The sequence below is a fragment of the Clavelina lepadiformis genome, chromosome 3 (genome assembly GCF_947623445.1).
Source record: "Clavelina lepadiformis chromosome 3, kaClaLepa1.1, whole genome shotgun sequence".
Lineage (NCBI taxonomy): Eukaryota > Metazoa > Chordata > Ascidiacea > Aplousobranchia > Clavelinidae > Clavelina > Clavelina lepadiformis.
The window spans coordinates 3,502,932-3,522,897 of NC_135242.1; the positions used below are offsets into that span (position 1 = coordinate 3,502,932).

General features: G+C 36.5%; 4 protein-coding genes across 4 annotated transcripts; 1 reads left to right on the forward strand and 3 right to left on the reverse strand.

Moving 5' to 3' along the window:
- Positions 1-358: 358 nt before the first annotated feature.
- LOC143448423 (low molecular weight phosphotyrosine protein phosphatase-like) lies at positions 359-4,269 on the forward strand. Its single transcript, XM_076948170.1, has 5 exons — positions 359-469; positions 2,825-2,898; positions 3,213-3,397; positions 3,610-3,718; positions 3,840-4,269. Exons 1-5 carry the CDS (start codon positions 436-438, stop codon positions 3,927-3,929), a joined length of 492 nt encoding a protein of 163 aa, XP_076804285.1. The 5' UTR covers positions 359-435; the 3' UTR covers positions 3,930-4,269.
- Positions 4,270-7,638: 3,369 nt separating this feature from the next.
- Positions 7,639-11,006, reverse strand: LOC143450578 (low molecular weight phosphotyrosine protein phosphatase-like). The gene is made up of 5 exons (XM_076951181.1): positions 10,890-11,006; positions 10,648-10,721; positions 8,815-8,999; positions 8,614-8,722; positions 7,639-8,094 (listed from the first exon to the last, which is right to left on the reverse strand). The coding sequence occupies exons 1-5, from the start codon at positions 10,918-10,920 to the stop codon at positions 8,011-8,013; spliced, it is 483 nt and encodes a 160-aa protein (XP_076807296.1). The 5' UTR covers positions 10,921-11,006; the 3' UTR covers positions 7,639-8,010.
- A 1,146-nt stretch (positions 11,007-12,152) lies between these two features.
- Positions 12,153-14,902, reverse strand: LOC143448420 (BSD domain-containing protein 1-like). The gene is made up of 12 exons (XM_076948166.1): positions 14,736-14,902; positions 14,540-14,636; positions 14,337-14,459; positions 14,100-14,208; positions 13,964-14,028; positions 13,738-13,792; positions 13,573-13,661; positions 13,404-13,496; positions 13,263-13,335; positions 12,700-13,182; positions 12,464-12,567; positions 12,153-12,319 (listed from the first exon to the last, which is right to left on the reverse strand). Exons 1-12 carry the CDS (start codon positions 14,747-14,749, stop codon positions 12,287-12,289), a joined length of 1,338 nt encoding a protein of 445 aa, XP_076804281.1. The 5' UTR covers positions 14,750-14,902; the 3' UTR covers positions 12,153-12,286.
- Positions 14,848-18,475, reverse strand: LOC143448419 (dystrophin-like). The gene is made up of 2 exons (XM_076948165.1): positions 17,585-18,475; positions 14,848-17,547 (listed from the first exon to the last, which is right to left on the reverse strand). The coding sequence occupies exon 2, from the start codon at positions 17,123-17,125 to the stop codon at positions 15,407-15,409; it is 1,719 nt and encodes a 572-aa protein (XP_076804280.1). The 5' UTR covers positions 17,126-17,547; positions 17,585-18,475; the 3' UTR covers positions 14,848-15,406.
- Between the last annotated feature and the right edge of the window lie 1,491 nt (positions 18,476-19,966).

Below are 19,966 nucleotides of genomic sequence, written 5' to 3' on the forward strand. Positions count from 1 at the left end.
AAACACTAATTTTGCAGTATAAATCGGCACAATAGTTTGTGTCACATTTTTCTGCTTTTTTTGGAGATACCGGTTTGCCCTGGTGTACTATGCCGTTATAGAAGAAAAATCACAGCTATGCTCTTGTCATACTTTGCAGTTTGATCATGTGGATTTGCACTTGTGCACTAGACCCACATTAAGCATTGCCTAAGTTTCATTCACTTGGTGAAATTTTGAAGTAGGCCTGTATGAACCTGTGTGAACTTGCAATCTTTTGCTTTTATGCTTTTACAAGGCGCTGTACTCGCCCCGCGCCCCGTCTGCTTGTGCAGTATGAAATTCAACAGATCTCGATTCTGGGAGCTGTGACATCAAGCTTGAACATTAATCACACATTCTGACATAGAGAAAATTGTAGGCCTGTGTAGGGGGATTTAACTTGTTTCTTGAAACATGGCAAAGCATTCTGTGCTGTTTGTTTGTTTTGGTAAGTTATTATATTCATTTTTTATTTGATTTGACTGATGGTATTTCCTTTGTGAACTTGGAAGTATGTCACTATTACTAAAACGTTCGTTTTATGTATGTATGTGTTAAGCTTATTACCTCATTTACTGTAGAACTTAGGGTGGCAGACTTGGATAACTGCATGGTCTTTTCCTGGCACCCGATGCCAAGTGACTGTTGATTTTGTTAAACTTTGATGTATTTATTTGATTTAATTAAAAGGCAAATAAAACTTCTCTCTCTCTCTGCTCTCTCTCTCTCTCTCTCTCTGCTCTCTCTTTTCATCTGGTCCATATTGTTGTGACATCTGGTCCATATTGTTGTATTATGGTTGGTTGCAAGTTTTGCAAGGCAAATCAATTTTTCACCCTGGTTCACTCAACTTGTTGACTCCAGGCTTGGGAGTAGTGAATGTAGTGGTGACAGTGGTTAGAGCGGTATTTCTCAAACCAAAATTGTTTGTAACACAAATTTGTGAAAAAATGCAACCTTGAAAGTATAATTTCATTAAATATTTATTCAGTTAATTTTTACATTCAATAATCATTAATAATTATTAATGTATTCTGTTTATAGCAGTGGTTCTTAACCTGGGCGCTACCGCCCCCTAAGGGGCGCTTTTGATTTTTAGAGGGGCGGAAATACTCAGGGGCAATGTTCCCTCTAATTTTTCACGGGTCTGCGCAAACACACTACCTCCCTGAGCGGTCCCTTGCACCACTGTGAGCAACATCAAACGTTCCACGTGCGCACTGTGGCCATTATTATGCGTTTATTTTATTTTCAATTCAGGTTGGAGTTTTTTCTTGTGCGCACCACAGATTTTCTATGCGCGGAGACCGTGTCAGCAGTGCGCATTTGCGCACACGCGCAGCTTAGAGGGAACATTGCTCAGGGGGCGCTCTATTCAGAAGGTGTAACGATATTTACCTCACTGCAAATTTGCTTTAGTAGTTCTGCTAGATCAAGATCAATGTATACTCTTGCTTTGTATAGGCCAGTGGTGGTCAAACTGCGGCTCACCGGCATGTTTTTTGTGGATCTTCTAGTCGAATCGTAAAATTCCAAAAAAATTGCAAAGGCTACCAAGAGTATCGTTTATGAACGTTTCTCTCTTTTTCTTTTATTTAGGCCAGCATTTCGTTTATGACGTAACACTAGACATAGAATCCGAAGAGTTAGTTAACAGCAAGTCAATGCAATTTCATTGCTAAGACAGTAAGCTTTAGCTCAGTTCAGTCTACTTAAAGACACTGCAAAACGAAAACGATGACATCTAAGGCCAGCAAAATGGTGCTTGTATTTTCTGCCAATGGCTCTTCCATTGAATACATTTGCCCACCTCTGGTATAGGCCTAGGCCTACTAGCCAATCTTTCTAGTTACGTCATAATGCGCATTGTCTGGTCTGAGGCTCCATTTGCTTTTAAAACGTAGTCAGTCAGTTAGCTAAACTTCAGCTTCGGCTAGTTTAGGGTTAAATATATTTTGTAGATTTGTAGTATGTAATTGAGATACAATCTGCAATTGTGTTGAGTTATGAGTTATTTTTCCTGCTTTACTAATGTGTATTTTACTATATCAACCATTCTCTTATTATTTCTGTTATTATTATTATTACTGTTATTATTACTCTTATTAGTATATTAAATAATATCGCTTCTCCCAAATACAAGGCAACCGGATTGGTGATTAAGCCGGTCTTTTCACTAAACACTCGTCATTTTTAACACAGCCCTTTCATTATGGTGGGCAGCAGACTATGGAAACCTCTGAAAAGGGGCGCTGGGGGAAAAAAGGTTAAGAACCACTGGTTTATAGTTACTATAACTGTAAAACAACTATGGCAACTCACACAGCATATACATGACCTGTCACATCAGTAAAATCAAGGTGACCATTGAGTTTTCACTGGGGTGACCAACTTCAATTCAAAGAAATATATGACATTTTTTCAAAGCCGTATGCAATTCAAAATTAATGGAACACTTCTGTGTAGACATGAAGTAATATTCTGATATACATTAGATACTAGCTGACTAGTCTTATTTAGATCATGAAACTTTTAGAAAGCGTCTCGAAAAATTACCCTCTGTTCTGTCCAAGGATGCCTCACCTTAGGGTTTGGGCCTAAAATTTAGCTCATGGCCACTTAACTTTTGCCTCAGCATGCAGAAAATATTAATGACAAAAATCATTACACACCATTAAACCCGCTACGAAAGTTTTCTCCAGGGTATGTCAGATCATTTTGAATACCATATTGTATACCGACATAATAATAAAGTTAGTTTTCAGGCAACATGAATTATATTTCCATGCTCTTTGTATTACAGGAAACACATGTCGATCTCCAATCGCTGAAGCCTGTTTCAAACAACTTTTATCTGAAAGAAACATGTTGGATGATGTAAGAGTGCTCATTGCCATTTTTAGTATTGTTCATGCTTTTTTGTTACATAGACGTGATAAGTCATAACTGGTTACTGTGGTTAGTTCTGACCCATAATTTATATCTTATATACAGTAGTATTTGTTTAGTTATGGTTTCAACTTAAGTATGCTTTTAAAATATTTGGTCTCTTTATTTTCTTATAAAAGCAAATAATGTTTCTCAAGCTGCAATTTCAACCTAAATTGCCCAAAGTGGAGTTACAACTTTATTAGCTAAATAGCTAAATACGAGATTTAAAATTTACAGGAATTTTTTATTTGTCATGCTAGTGGCAAGTGGACAGCGCTGGAACATCGACAAACCATCAAGGGGAATCACCTTCAAGTCGAGGTCAATCATGCATGAAGTCACGTGGTATTTATCATCACGTGGAGCATCACAAAGCTCGACAAATAACCCTCCAGGACTTTGAAAGATTTGATTATATATTGACCATGGATGAAGGAAATGTGAGGTAAGTTTATATTTGAAGAGTTTTGTATTTTTTCGATTAATATTGTGTGCCATGCCATGTGAAAAGCGCTCAACTATCGTAATTGTTATGCTTTTTTATTATGAAACAATCATGTTTTAACGTCCTGTGGTTATTCTCTATTTTAAATGTATTTCGAACCTTGGCTTAAATTTCATGTTAGTGATATAATATTTTTACTAATAAATAATTAGTAATTTGGAGAGACTTGCACCTGCCAAAGCGCATAAAGCACAGATACAACTGCTGGGAAGCTACGACAGTGATCAAAGTTTCGGTGGAATTATCACGGATCCATATCATGTAAGGGTGATAGCAGTATTGTGTAAGTTAAACCCGGAACAAATAATCGTTTGTAGATCTGATTGAATAGTTTATTCGAAGCAATTGACATATCCCTGCATATGTTTGAACTCATTTGCAGAGCATTGGTGATGAAGAATTTGAAGTAGTGTATCGACAATGCTTAAGATCGTGCAGAGAATTCTACAACAAAGTAACTGGGGCGCCCTGATATGGTCCAGAGTAATATTTTTCAGCTGCTTCAAATTGGTTTTTTTCCTTTATTAATTTTCTTAAATCCCTCCGGTGCCTTTTTATTATTTTCTTGCTTTCGATTGTTTGAATTTTTTCAATTTGATAAAGGAGAAGTGACTTGCTACGTGCACGTTTGTAAGATATCTATCTCTATATGGCTTTGTCCTTTCAAGTCTTACCATATAGCAGGGGTGGCCAAAGCACGCCTCTCTGGCTGTTTTTTTTTGGGAAACTTTTTATGAGAAACTATTCATATTTGATTGATAACGCTGTAAGTGCTGGCACTGGTACAAAACAAGGTTAACGAAAGCACGCTGTTTGATGATTGTTATTTAACAGTTTGTTTGGATGTTGATAAAACAAGCACATTGTTTGTACGTGGAAATGAAATTACAATTTAATATTTTAGATAATAAAATTTTAACGTAGTTTCCAAATTTTGCCTTACAAAGAAAACTAAAAGAAAGAAATAAAATTTAGATCACATTAGGGAAATCCCGGGCTTACGCTTAATCAGATAAAGAACTACGTTAGGTATCGTTCCTACGTTCCCCAGAAACATAAGGCAGGCATGGTTGGCGCCTGGGTTTATCCGACGAAATTTTCCTCCAAATATACTTCTATTGCCAGCTATGCTCATGACAGCTGCTAGGCATTAATGCTGGGAAACAAGTTAATCTGTTGACGAAAGCGCAACCTTTAAGCGACCAAATATATCGACGGGAACTTGGATAAGTTTTGCTATATTTTAAGAAATTTTTGTGTCTGGCATTTAGCCATTCCTGTTTTATAAATCTGTGTTGCTTAAACTGATGTCAAGTTGATGTTATTCAAATCACAATAAAGACTGAGCATTTGATCTCGTTATTTCTCTGCAAGATTCAAAATAAGTACAAAACAGAAAAATATTTTCCACCACGCAAATCAAGATCACCTACTCTGCAGGGTGACAGATTTCTTGGTATATTGTGCGTGCTAAAAGACTAAAAAGACGATAAGTCGTGGTTGGCTGCGTGGGCCAGAATTTCAATCTCGTAGTTGGGTGGTCAATGTGTTTCATTCTTATTTGATTTTGTAAATTAGTAAGCTGTGCATATTTTTTTAATGCAGGATATTGGATATGTGATGATATGATAAGATTACCTGCAAATAGAATGCCGCATAGAATACTGTTTTGTTTACGGAAATCGGCAAAGCATAACGTTACGTAATCGATTACTCTCTGCTTATCGTATTAAGTCGTGACAAAGATGTCGTGCATGCCTGCATTGCGTGTGTTGTTATTCATAGTTGTTCAATGCGTTACAGTCTACTAAGTCAACCCTAGAAAGTGGTCGACTTTATTATGTAGCTGTCACAATGTTTTATCTTGATGTATTCGTTGTAAGAAGCTTCAATATAATCAGATTATACAGTTGTCATTTCCGTGTTATTATTGCTGAAGTCTATCAAAGTTCACTGTTAAGATATACACAAGTAAACAGACTTTGTAGTGAAGTGGGCAAACCTTACAGCAGGCATGTGCAACCTTTTTCACTAGAAGGCCAAATACAAAATTTTGAATGACAACGCGGGCCACATAATTTTTTCAGAAAAAATTAGTATCGTAAAACGACTTTCCTATGCAGTTTATGTAGTTAAGAAATAGATTTAATGCAGTCCACGACACACTTGTGCGACAATTTATTGAAAAACTTTTTCAACAGCTTTTTCAAAGTGCTAATCTCGCATTGCGAAATTATGCAACCCAGCATTGTTGCATCACAAAGGGCAATATTTCTATAGACAGCGTGCGAAAATTTCCATTGCTTTGATGTAAACCAGTGTTTCTCAAACTTTTTGCGATCGCGTACCACTCGTTCGTTTTTTTTGCTACACTGCGTACCACCTGGCTCCTGAATGACTTATTTTACTCAAATGTACCGGTATTTATTAGTTATTACCGTTATTACTATACCATAACACCAATGAATAGCAAGAAAACACAATTTAATTTGATAGAAGCAACTGTTTCTTCTGCACAAGCTTGTCTATCCGGGGCAACACATTACTCACAGCACATCGAAAATCATGTTCAGCGGTACGCGGTACCACTTAAAAAGCTCTCGCGTACCACTAGTGGTACGCGTACCACAGTTTGAGAACCACTGATGTAAACTGCATGAAATAGTGATGGCTAGTATGAAGTTCTAACATTTTGCTGAGCACCACGCGGTCCGCACTGCGGCCCGCGGGCCACTGGTTGCACATGTCTGCCTTACAGGTTAAGGTATCATACACCACTTTTCATTACAGATAATTTCTGTCAACTCATGCGTTTTAGATCAGTAAAAAAACAAAGTACATGAGTGAGCATGGCAGGTGGTATATGGTTGATTAAAGGTACAATTTATGACGAAAAATAAACGATACCATATTATTATTAATTGTTCGTGAGCATGTGTTTTATTGTGCTATAACTATAACAGTTAGCATTCTAACTTTCGTTCCGCACAGCTACAAGCGAAAAGTGTACAATACAATACGTGGCAAACAAACGTTTTATGTAGAAATGAAAACCCTCTTCCACCTGAACAAGGGAAAACTCGGCGACAACTCTTTATCAAAATCCGTGGAACTAGCCTACCCTTTCCATGGATCGGCAGCCGACATAAAAGCCACACATCGAAGACCTGTATGACAGTGTCCTCCCCTCTCGAAACAGCTGCAACTATATTATGATAATTAAATGTAAACGGGCGCCAACGTTAATCCTACAGATTGATCCAAAATCTGCTCTGAAAATCCTAACTAAAATCTTTGGCAAATTTTTCGATGTTATCCACTACTATTGCACAAACTCTCGAAAGCTTCTGTTGTTAAGTTCATATCTCCTGTGCGGTGGAATTATGCTCTTTTAAAGCAATAGAAACAATACGATGTTCCCATTAGTCAGTTAATAGGCCTCTGGTTGGTTCAGAAGTATGTTCAATACTGGGAGAGCCTGGTTCTGGCCTGCGCTGCAAACGCTGATAGTATGGAAACAATGATCTGTCATTTCTGGTGCACACTGCATTACGTTAAGCCTCATTTGAAATTACACCCGTCATTTACAAAATTTATTTTAAAACCTCACTTCGTTATTGACTAATTAATTATCTTTTCTTTGAGTCAATAACAGCTGAAAATGTCTCGGAGTGCTTTGGAATATGTTTCATTGATTCAGATTAAACAGTCTTATATCCTCTGAGGGATGAATCGGAGTTAGTTTCGCGTTTGTCCGGACATGACTTTTCCTTTTTTCGTTTAATGCTGGCCCTAGAAATACGGCCCTTACTTACTTTGTCAAAAGAATAGAGTCAGTATAAAACAGCATTGAAAATATTGTAATTAACCGGATGGAGTAAGGCCAAGACCGGGTTTAATTAAACAGGGAAAAGAAAGCAGAACAACTCAACTTATTCCAATGATGACATCATTCGGTTCTTCATATTAAAACGTGTCCGCATTTTTACACAACCTTGTCATATCCCAATACTATGCAGACAACTGTCTATGGACCTAGGCAACTGGAGGCATAAAGGTTTTATGAAATTTCATTTTGTCATGTAGAGCGTCGTTAAATGTTGCAATGAAGAGATCCTTAGCAACGTTTGCAGCCGAGTATCTAAGAAAGCTCTGCAGGAAAAAGTGATGACCGGTACGAATTGCCAGATGTGCATCGAGTTTTATTAATTATTAAGCCCTAAGTGCAGTAAAATTAAAGTTTAAAACGGTGCATGGATACATATAACTCTGCAGTTAGTGTCATGCACAAATTCTTAAAACGTTGGTAGGACCCCACAAGTTGAACTAATAATTAATCAACCGCATGATTTTGTAGCATGGGTCTATTCTAAGCCATTAACAAAATGCATTTATCAAACTTTTAAAATTTGTCTTTGCGTGAGTTATGCTTACATTGATGTCAGTATGTCACCAATCAAAGTAAAACTTTACACAAGATAGTTTTCATGTTATTCAAGTTAACTACATTTGTATATTCCTCTGACTGTAGCAAATGGCAATAATCATTGACATTAAATTGACTTTTCTTGCAAAAAATTTCGACAGGATCTCAGGCATTGTTGATAAACAACTTCAAAATCTTCATCATCAGTGCCCTGAAACAACAGTTTCATCTCATGCAACTAAAGATTATGATTTCTATCATAATCATCTACACAAACTTGATCCTAGTAATAAGAGCTAATGTATACCGAGCATAAGATTTCCTCTATTTTATCAACTGTCATCAAATGCAAGCCAGACCAAGAAAATACAGCAAATAAAACAAGTTTAAGCTACCGTCAATTAAAGTTGCACTATCAAATTACTGAACAAGATAGTTCTACTTCACCAATATTTTATTGCAGTGTTATTCTGTCAAAGAATTAAGTTGAGAGAAAGGGTAAGTAAAATTTAAATTTAATTTTGCAGGTTAAATCTAACTTATAATTAAAATTAATTGATCAAGTTTAGCATAGGTATATAAGAAAATACTGGATTACGGTTGCGCAACAAAGAAAATGTGAAAACGATTGTAAACCATTCTCAAACATGCACTTCACTAAGTGGGCAATAAAATTGTACGCACTGACTTGTAATCATACCAATAAGACATCATATTATCTTAAACTCACATAATATGGGTCCTCAATGATTCCACCAGACGACTTATCGTCGTCAAATGAGCCTAAAAGCAGTAACTGGGCTTTGTATGATTTTTTTGGCGCCATATTCTGCAGATTGCTGCACAAATGTAAAAAAATCACAATGGGTAATCTTTAGTCTTAGAAGGTAATCGAAGGTAAATCTTTAATCACCACACAGCAAATTTTAACCTCATATTGCTGTCATCCATTCCGAAAATGTAGTCAAATTCATCGTAGTCCTTTGCCGTGATCTGACGAGCTCGATGGTTTTCAACATGATGAAAAATTTTATGCTTTTTCATACATTTTTGGCCTCTACGATCTGGTGATGATCCAATTTCATAACGAGATGTAGCTGCACTATCTACTCGCCACTGAATTTTAACAATCATAATAAAGGTTTTCAAAAAGAGAGCAGGGCTTTAAAAACGACAATCCAGCTTTTTCAAATAAATACAAAAAAATTGCTGTTAAAAACTGTGTTTGTTGATGTCATACTTACAAAAATATTAAACAAAAATTATTCTATTTTTTTTTCACCGCATTTTTAATCTAAATTTTTTAACGTTTTCGGCTATGGGGCATTCCTAAATTTAGCAATTTTTAAGTGAAAACGTTGGGGCTCGTAAATGGGGTCAAAAACTAAAAATTTTCAAAAGTGGTTTTGAAAATTTAGTTTAGGTTTATACCGAATGGGACCAGTCTATTTAACTTGAACTTTTTAAACATAACTAAAGTATGAACAACCCTAAGCTGCATGTTACTGGCACGGCTGGAAAGTTTGCGAATTGAGCAGCTGATGCAGATTGAACCCATTTCTTTAGAATCAAGAAAAAGATTTGGTTGTGATCCGTGCACGTGTTTAAATAGTGAAATTTCTGACCAAAATGGCTGCACATGGGATTGAAATAAGCCACACATTGCTAACTCTGCAGCTATTTTTTGCAGCTATTTGGTCTGTAGGACCTAATTTCTTGTTAAAGCATGTAAATTCTGCTTTTAGACTCACATGGTAATTCCTACCAAAATGCTTCTGGCAATTAAAAGTGAACAGTCAGGTTGGAAAGTTTGCTAAGTGTGCAGGGGATAAAAAGTCCGCAGACTGCTTTGTGCATATAAACCCAAAATTTGTGCGAATTTCTCAAAAATATGTTCCCAAACATAGGCCATTTATAAACTACTTTATGAATTCATAGTTAATCTGGCAATGCTTCTGACGCAAATGACTACAAAAAGTCATATCTGTACAATTCTTTTGCAAAATAAACAAAGTTTTCTGAATGAATTGCGCATATAATTGTTATGTTTTGGGCTTATTGAGCCGAGAATTACTCACTCAAAATCAGAAAACTCTCCAATCTGGGCTAAGTGTGCGAGTGATTAAAATTAATTGCGCGTATAATGGTTATTGTTTGTTGTTATTGCCTGAAGGAATTTCTCACCCAAAAACAGCAAACTTTCCAATTTGGGTGAAGTGTAAGTTGCTATATATAAATAAAACGTGTAGAAGTATGAAACCTTCAACATCAGGGCTTCCCAAACTGGGGGTCGCAACCCCGCAAGGGGTCGCGTAACGAACGTCAGGGGTCGCAGAGCGTATACCAATTTTACACGAAGTACAAAATACAATCAAAACAAAATATCGTTCCAGCCTAATCAACATTAAAACCGCCTTGAGACCAGCATTAGCAGATGTTGAGCCACGGCTGGACTTGCTTTGTAGCAGAAAGCAGTCGCACCAATCACACTGAATAAATGTGTGTGCTTTTTTTGTTTCCAGTGGCCTACATATGTGTAAAGTAGTAAGTAGGCTTTGAGTACTGGTTGCTTGAATTCAGTCTTTGCATCTCAATAAATGTCACTAATGACAAAGGTATATTTCGCACTGCTAATCAATTTAAACGTGAAGGGTCGCGGAAAACTTCAGAAGTTTGAAAGGGGTCGCGAGCAAAAAAGTTTGGGAAGCCCTGTTCTACATGATAATAAATACAGAAATCTGGTTTGAATACAGCAATGACTCACATTTGCCAGTACACCTTTTTCCTGAAGTAACTGCTTAAAACAAGCTTCAGCAATGGGTGATCGGCAAATGTTCCCTGAATAGGTAAAAACATTACTGATTTAGTAGAATAAATGATAGTGTGCTGGGTCTAGTTTACAGGTTTATGCTATGTCTATTTGTCTTGTTTTGTAATTTACTAAGTCGTCGTAACGTGACTACTCAAGTGCTCATTGTACGCAATTTATACCATAAAACCACTTACCCAAACAAACGAACAGCGCTGAATTCGACATCTTCGATGTAATTAACCTAAAAGTGCAACTTCTGAACCACTTTCATAATGGCCTTGGAAGTTGGAACCTATTGTGGCCCTTGTGAAATTCACAAAAAAGCTCACCAACGGTGCTTTCCCTAACATAATACGAACTAAATTCTAAAATATTACACTACATTTAGTATGCTACTTTGGTGTTTAAAGCTTAAATGTGTTGTGAATACCTACGATTAAAAACAAAAGTAGAGATTTAAGGTCGTGCTTAATTAAGTTTATTTTACAAAATGTTATATGTTCAAAAATGTCTGTTTACTTATTAGCTTTAGCTTTAGCTTTATTTGAGCTTAATGACCAATTTAAATTGCATCCACAAATAATAACTGTTTAAAGTTTTTTAAACACGTCAACTTTACTGAAATGGTTGTCAACACGTAACTTATATAATCTCTACATATTATTAATCATCTTTTGATGGGCGTCTTTATTATACTGAATGCACAACTTACAATGGGCATGATCCACGGAGGCGGGCAGTCGATACTTTCAAAGTATAGTGGTTAACGGTACCAGTATTGGCAAAAAATGTACCGTCGGTTCCGGTATTCGGTACTTTTTCAAAAAAGTAGTTCGGTGCTTTTCCGATATTCGGTACCGGTACTTTTTGTGCAGCGGATCTTGTTGCAAGTGCAATGTTCACCAAATTTTAATTCAGGTGGAAAAATATTTGAACTCACTCTTTGCGAATTTATTAGACATCTGTGGATTAAAAAAGAACAAAAGGCGCTATAGGCTAATTGGCATGAAGTTTAAAATAAAATAAATTTTTGGAGACAAACTTCTTAAAGCCTTGAAGTAATCATTTTAAAAATAGCGGGACCAACATATATTTCTTGAAAAAAGTGGTTCGGTACAGGGCTTTGGTACTTTTTTCTAAAAGTACCGACGGTATCGTTACTGAAAAAGTATGGCAGTACTGCCCATCTTTGATGATCCAACCATATTACTTCCCTGTGTACTGCGATGTACTCGTAAAGCTAATTCGGTAGCCCTATTTCATGCCTGTACAGTACATAGCTACAAATACCTACACACGCTTCAAAGTACCCAGGTTGTTTGGCAAATGCGTAAGTAATAATTCATTGGTTGCGACAGGAAACGCAGCAAAACAAACAGGACTGCAGTCTATGTTGGTGTTTGTTAGCGGCCTTAGCACATCGTTTTTTTTTTGAAAGAAACACATCAAACAAAACATTGCTGTTATGATTAGCGCATTTTATTTGTACAAGCTTACACCGAACAAAGATAGAATGTATTAAAAATCTGTATAACACAATTCACCGTAAATTTACCATAAATTGCAAAAAAAGAAAACAAATCATCACGCTTCACTCCCATTCCTCCCAACCTTCAATTTCGCCCTGACAGAAAAATATTTTTACAGACATCAAAGTCATTGCAGAAAGAATCAGCAAAACAAGTGATAAAATTATACTTTTTATGGCCAAATATATTTTAATACGTTTATTAATCACGACTACGTCATAATTACTAAAACTTCTCACATCTGCGTCGTCTTCAAGGAGAGCTTCCTTTATTTCATCTTCAGTCATCTCAAGATCGAACTCCTTCTCCCAATCCGAGCTGTCGCCACTCGACGATTCAACAACTAAAACATAAACCTTGTGAAATATGAAACTTGTCTGGGATATTCTTCTTGTGCCAGGTGCTGGTTCTTCCAAAACCAGTGACGTTACACTACAAGTTATTTTTGGATTTGAGAAGAGTTTAATCAGCTTACGTTTTTGTGGAGACTCGTCTTTTATCGTGCTATCATTTTCTGCGGCTTTCTTTATATCTTGTATGTCTGTCTCCTGCTTTTCGGAGGATGCAACTTTGTCTTTAGACATCTCTTTCGACTTATCTGCATCAGAAGGAGTAGAAGAAGTAGAAGTTTGATTTGTGATCTCCACACTTACTCCAACTGTATTATCCACTTCAATATCAATACTGGAATCTGAAATGGTAGGCAGTTCAGGGGTGGGAACATTACTGGATGTACTGCTTTTGATGGTCGCAATTTCAGTGACAGTAGGCATTTTTGCTTCTTGTGGTGTATCGTCATGTTTTAAGTGATTGGCAGGGGGCTTATCTGTAATATCGTTCTTTCCCATTTCAGCCAGGTCAGCGTTATTCTTTTCAGGTAAATTTTGAATGTTTTCGACTTTTGTTTCTAAATTGTCATTCGATTGAGTGGCTGGGCAATCAACCATATCAAAGTCGTCTGAAAGAAATAACAATAATAATTGAACAACCAATTCTACAGCACGTCCAAGTATCATGGACTATCATTAAGCAGCAAACCTTCATCATCCCAAGTAAGCTCGGTGTCTTTTGCTGCGGCCCTCTCCATGATTGAGACCCTTCTCTGTTCCGCCTGTCAATACAAGCACGTGCTGATGCTGGAAAATGTTGTTTAATGAACTGACTTTCGATCCAACAAACCTTTTCGAGCTCATCCTTTTTATAAAAGTATCTTGTCCAGAAATCGACGTGTGATACGGCTTCTGGCACGAGCTTGGTGTACAGTGATCGAACCTTAAAAAGAGTGCGCAGATAAGCAACTTACATCCTTCAAACTCTTAAGAAAGCCTCTAAGATAAGAAAAACCGACTTCCTTTGAGTCGAGCATTAAAAGTGAAAGTTCCTCCTTTTTCATATCAAGTTCAAAGTCTTTAAGCCAAAGGTCAAATTCAACGAGATCTAAAATGTTGAATGGAATTTGTTAAAAACAAAGCTCAACTAACATATAGACGTGGCCGTGGTGTCTTAAACTTACTGTCTGGTTCATTGCAATAAGTTGCCGGCGATGTTTGTAAGGTGAATAAACGAGCCTGAATGAAGTGCAACAACATAAGCTTATTGAGATTTTTCCTTTTTGTGTTAAATGACTTATTTTTACAACAAATGCGTATTTAAAATGTTGTTAACTTTAAAAATCTACATTCTAACATAAGCTTACCTAATCTGTACTAAATTACTAAAATTATGGAACTTTTTCTAACCTCAGCAGGTGACATAACCTTAACCCCTGAAGAAGTTCCCATGAACATGGTTGAGTCGTCATTTTCTATGCAATTACCAATGTTGTTAAAATAAGCTCTGTTGCATTGTGTTTGTCATTGACAAGCTTTTCATTACCATTCTCATTTGGTGCTATAGGCGTGACTTGATGGACCACGTTCCCGAGGAATTCACTGATGGAATTTGTCACGACCTTTGTTGCATGTGACGCCTCGTCCATATTTACCTACCATTAAAGTAGCTTCAACTAGATATAATTTTTACAAAGATAAACTCAAATTTAGAGAGCTCAAGATTGCTACACAAAAGCTTTCTATCAGCAATAGGGGACATCAAGTCAGAGATGCCAACCACCTTTATTTTAAGTTGCTCCTTCATTGAGCTTGCAGTGTCGGCAACCAGCTTCGACGTGTCGGTTTTTACAGTTTGTGTGAATTCTTTCATGTCTTTCATCAAGAATTCGTTTGTCTCTGTGAGCTGCGTAAGAAATGCTACTAAACTTTACACCATCTACTTTAACAGAAAACTTTAGACAAAAAGCTCCGGCAATAAGAAACCTTTTGTTTTGCTGTGTCATATAAAGAGCTCCAAGAGGAAGAATCCCACCACGAGGATGACGTCGATGAACTTTGGTCTTTTTCCTCCTCTTCATCTCTAAATGGATGACTCGCCGATAATTTACGATGTTACAACTAAAGGATGAGCAGGTAGGGTACGACTGTTAGTTCTTTGAAACTTGTAGAATCAACTTACCCCTTTTCAGCCATTTTCTACAAGTAGTATGTAAAGGCGTTTCCACTTATAAAGCGTTGAGTTAGTCAGTTGTTTATGATTACATCACACATAGCTTTCCTTCTAAGCAAGCCTAAAGGAGATAATTCAACCAATTATAGTTCTTGCTGTGATGCAAATATATTTTATATCTGATCATATAGCACGATTATTAATTATGTATGTGCGTCAATACAAAAATACTTCAAATGCAAAAGTGGCACAAAGTGAAACAAGTGGAAACACTTATGCAACTTTCAGAACAAAACTCCACACAATGTTATAAATCAATTGTTATCTGTAAAAAAGTAACATTCCCAGAGTAAGGTTAGAAAAACTATAGCAAACACCACTAAAAACATTAAAATGTATTTTTAAATTGTATAAACACAGCTGCAACATTGTAAGCACCATAAAATCTGTACAACAGCAGCAGTTGAAATTAATAACAAAATCTTGTGCAAAATAAATATAAAAGAGTGCAAAACAAGATACATAATAAATCACATCTAAAATTAGATACTGAGTATAATTAATTAGCAGTCACAGTTACCAAATCCAACTACAGTATATGAACGCAAAGCACATAAACATACATTTACGGCATAAACAAAATGAAGCAAAACAACTTTGATGTAAACTTGGCTTTAAACCTATGAGGCAAGAGCTTGGTCAATCAAGTCATTGAAGTTGTCTGTGACCTTCTCTGCTGCTACACTCATTTCATGATTCACACCACCTGGTGGTGGTAGATTATCAAGAACTAACGCTGAACCCAAACTGTCCAGTATATGGCGAAGTTGTTCACTAAAGTCATTTTCTTGTTTACACTCTGCAAGATTATTGTTTTCATAACTACCATTCAGTGACATATCTTGGTATACCTTGTGAGGCTTTGTCGACTTTTGTTTGTGTTTGAACTTCTTGCCTCGATGGAGGTTATTTGTAGGTTCTGGTTGCAGAGATGAAATGTCTGACATATTACCTTCAGTTGTCTCACCATTTTCTTCCCTTAATGATGATCCATCGTTTCCACTCTGTGAATCGTGAAGAAAGTTTTCTGCAAAGACCACGCACTTTAGGTTATCTAGTTCAGCTTTAAGGTGATGGTTGTGCAGCATCACAGTGTCAAGCTGATTTTGCAGGATCAAATTATCCTCCTCACCATCAACTTTCTCATTTTGAGATGACTCCAGAAGATGTACAGTGCCGAGAATTTTCTCATTTTCCTCCTTCAACTTTGTTACCAGCCCCATCAATTGTTCCTTCTCTTCGTTTGCAAGATGACTAACTTCATCATAATCAGCCGAATCATTCAGACTTTTTGAAGTGTTTTTGCCATTTTCTTCCGGGCGTGATAGGCTTTGAGGCAAAGTGATCGATGGATCTGACTTGCTTTGATCAATTGGTAGAAAACTGGATGAGAGGCTTTTATGCTTGTACCTCTTTGTCACAATGTTTCGAATGGTTCTTGCAAAAGCGTTTACCTTTTCTTTACTGCCAGCTGGTAAGCAGTATTCTTGCCTCGGATGGTTAACTTTGTGAGATTTGGTCCCTCTCTGCTGTGTTAAGAAGCACGTCTGACACGTGTCATAGTCCAAGCACTTCAAACATTGAAATCTTAGGCCAATTATGGGTCGCACTTTGCAAGTAGCACACTGCACATTATGCACAGATGACCTTGATATGTTTAATCTGTGCATGGTCGGCAACCAGACTATCGACTGCGGCTCCTTTAACAACCACTGTAAAAAGTGATGTTGAGAAACCATAGACCCTAAAACATCTCTGAAGCAACTTTCTACACTTGGAGTGATCTTTCCAAAGCTTCCTGATTCACTGACAGTTTCTGTTATCCGTACAAAATGAGTAATCAGAAGACCAGCCCTGCTTTTGTTTAGCATTGCCAGAGCACCAGCGTATAACGAAAACAACGATTTGTACTTTGTTTTGATTTCATCATTTCCCATAACAATGAAGAATAATGCAACAGATATTAACGACACATTGGCTTGTTTAACATTCTTAAATGTTTCAAAAATTAAAATGGTCACATATTTGCACAACTTGGAGGTATCAAATAAATTGTGAACTCCACATGATTTGTAAATGTCAATGATAACTTGATGAAGTTTCTTAAAATTAACAACTTCATTTGTGATAAAGTCTACTGGACCCTGGCTCCATAAAATGTGACTTTTGATGGAAGAAAGCACCGATGTAGCATTAATTTCATGCAAATGAAGAATACTCTGCAATCGACACAGCTTCAGAGCAGTTCGGTAAACACTATATCTTATGTCACAGTAATCAGAGTTAATTTTAGTCAAAATTTTATTTAATTCACTCTGTACATTTTTTACATGATCCATCTGTAAAATATTAAACTACAAAATTCATAACAAATGATTAACTCCACCATAAGCAGGTTACAGACCACACATTTAAGATACAAGAAAACTCTAGTAAAGTTGATTCCAAGGTACAAAGCTAAAAGCTAAAGTTAGTTTTAAATGAGATCGATTTAGGCTACTATGTTACAAACGAATGTTTTTTTTAAATCAGTAATATGTAATTTTGAAAAACTGGCTGTTACAATGAAATGCTACATTACAAAGGAAAGGTTCTAAGCTCATGTATTTGACTTTCTAGGATTTTATTGTCGTTAAGTTGTAAGTTAGTTAACACAAGCATCTAAGAAAAATAGCTTCAAACATACAATTTTTTAATAAAACAATTAGGCTACTTTTTATACTGTCTCATTCTGAACTCTCTCAATTCAGATGTAAAGGAGCTATAAGTAGGCTGCGTTGGGCAAAATTTTATGCAACCTTTGACCTTGGGCAACTGGCAGATTGAGTTGAAGGATAAGACATGGATGGACAATGAGCAAAGATATTACAAAACCTTTGCAGTTCTCCACTAAGAATAAGAAAGAGCCAGCCTGCAAAACAAAGCACTTTTAAGGTACTTGCCAGTGGAGTAAACGAGCATACCAATTTATATCACAGTACGGTGACCGGGAGATTTTCGCTGATGGGTTTGTCACTCTCGTTTTGGACAAGGGGAAGAAAGCAATGTGATGGCATAGCAATTAACGATGGGGCTCATATGCTGGAGGTCTTGGGTTCGAATCTTGCTACTGTTTGACTTCTTTGTTGTCCAAATTTATTTTTGATCTAATTTAGTCATGAGAGGTGAGAGTTTGGGTCAGAGGGGATTAGTACTAGGTCTAGGTTTACACTTTGGAAGAATTAGTACGTCGTTATAAGTTGAAAATTAGTATACACTTCAATTCACAGACTAGCGTAATTGCCGGTTACGCAATTGTTATCTTTATTGAAGTAGCTTTTTCCGAATTCGGTAACCGGCAGCCGGTGAAATAGACGTTGCCTTATAAAAAACAAACGGTCTGGTAAAGTCGGTTTTTGAACAAACATTGAGTTAAGGCTTCAGTCATCATGTTAAATTTCGTATCTTTACACACAATTTCTCATTGAAAACTGCCAGGTTTTTCAGTCGTCAGTGTGGGGCAGCTTTTTAGGCTAAACATGAACTCTAGCAGAAAACATGAATCAACTATCTTTAAAACATAAATCGTGTATAAGAGAAATGCTAGGCTAGCAAAACATGTAAACTGGTAATTTTAATGAACTGAGCAGAAATAAACAATACAATAGGCTAGGCTAATATAATTCCTGAAGTAGTCTCTATAACTTAATCCAACTTAAACGATAAACAATCTACAGACCTAACTTACAGTTACAAATTCTTTGGTTTATTTTGGTTTCATGGAAGCAAGATTACTTATTTTTTGTTATGTGACCTCACAAAACAATAATCTCGTATCCAAAGAAAAATTTTCATACTATATTTTCTTGATGGCAAGCAGCGGTTTATATTTGGTATGGTATGACAATTTTTATCTTCGAACTGAGGAAAGTCTTTGCACGATTTAAACCCGGCGATCATAGGTGGGCAGTACCGAATCTATATATCGAATTACTTTTTTCAAGACATTTCAGTCAGTCCCGGTACTCGGTACTTTTCGCGTGATTTGTTCAAAACTTTTACAAGTATGTGTTCAAAAGCACATGTTAATTAATCCTTAGTACTAATTGTAAGATCTGTTGATCTTTTTTAATTTAGAAATGTCAAGTAAAATTGTGAACGAGTATCGTCTCATATGTTTTGACCTGGAGTAACCTTTACCGCGGCATAATAGCGACAACTATTGCATTTGCTGCAGCATCTTTTACACGAAAAGTAGCGGTACCGAGCTAGCCTTTGTGCAAGTTCTGATTGTCACACATTTTTATTTTGTTTTTTTGATTTTTTATATACCGTATTTAGAACAGTCCACCAGGTCCACTGAAAAGGAGCAAGTGTCGTTAATACCTTGCCCAAGAGCATTACAACGGTATGGTGCCACTGGGTATGGAATACGTAACACAAAGCCACGTTTGTTGTGAGGCCAGCACTCGAACCACTCCGCTACCTAGTATGGCAATTTTATTTATCATGACTTATCAACAAAGGCAGTAATAGCAATGTGTAGTAATTCTTAACGCCAGATTTTTGTTTGCCATAACTTATGAAAGAAGGCTAGCAGAGTAGATCCATTTTAACTCCTTATGTAATCTTTGACTTCCTTATGAAATCTTTAGCTTGCTTTGTCAGGTGCAAATAAGTACACTATTCGGAAACATTTCAGTAATTTATGCAAACGTATCTGTAGCAATTGGCCTCATCCTGGACAACGACTTGTATATAGGCTACTAGTTCTGCTTAAAATGGTTTTATTAGCGCTTCATGCTTGATTGTAATAAAATAAGTTACTAGGTTCGGACAGTCTTGACAGGAAATCTTAGTGTCAGTCTGTTAGTCTTAGTAGTCATCGTTTTGATCGATTACCCAAGGATAAGATTTATAAAAAAAGTTGTTTATTAGTAAACATGTGGCGGCAACCGCCACGTTTTAGACACTTTGCTTTAAGTTCTGGTCTTCCTTCTTAATTTACATTCCATCTTTGGTTACTTTTCTTTATATACTCTTGCGTTTTTGACTTTGGACCAAAGTTTACATTAAGTTACGATTATCAGCTTGTAAGTAAAGTTTTATCGTTTTTTCATTTGTTAGCCGATATGCTTCTGTAAAGAAGCATAGTTGTGCTACTCGATCAGAACACGCAATTTTACAGCGAGTCAAACGGA

Bases quoted from the DNA above. Each gene is read 5' to 3' on its own strand.
- LOC143450578 (XM_076951181.1), bottom strand. From the start codon at position 10,920: ATGTCGAATTCAGCGCTGTTCGTTTGTTTGG. The intron at 8,723-8,814 runs GTTAAAATTTGC...ACATTTGTGCAG, and splicing joins ATGGATGACAGCAATATGAG to CAATCTGCAGAATATGGCGC. The intron at 8,095-8,613 runs GTGAGTTTAAGA...CTGTTGTTTCAG, and splicing joins TCATTGAGGACCCATATTAT to GGCACTGATGATGAAGATTT.
- LOC143448420 (XM_076948166.1), bottom strand. The intron at 14,209-14,336 runs GTGGTTGGCATC...CTTTAATGGTAG, and splicing joins AGGAGCAACTTAAAATAAAG to GTAAATATGGACGAGGCGTC. The intron at 13,183-13,262 runs GTTTGCTGCTTA...TATTTCTTTCAG, and splicing joins GCTTACTTGGGATGATGAAG to ACGACTTTGATATGGTTGAT.
- LOC143448423 (XM_076948170.1), top strand. From the start codon at position 436: ATGGCAAAGCATTCTGTGCTGTTTGTTTGTTTTG. The intron at 2,899-3,212 runs GTAAGAGTGCTC...TTGTCATGCTAG, and splicing joins AAAGAAACATGTTGGATGAT to TGGCAAGTGGACAGCGCTGG. The intron at 3,398-3,609 runs GTAAGTTTATAT...ATAAATAATTAG, and splicing joins ATGGATGAAGGAAATGTGAG to TAATTTGGAGAGACTTGCAC.
- LOC143448419 (XM_076948165.1), bottom strand. From the start codon at position 17,125: ATGGATCATGTAAAAAATGTACAGAGTGAATTAAATAAAATTTTGACT.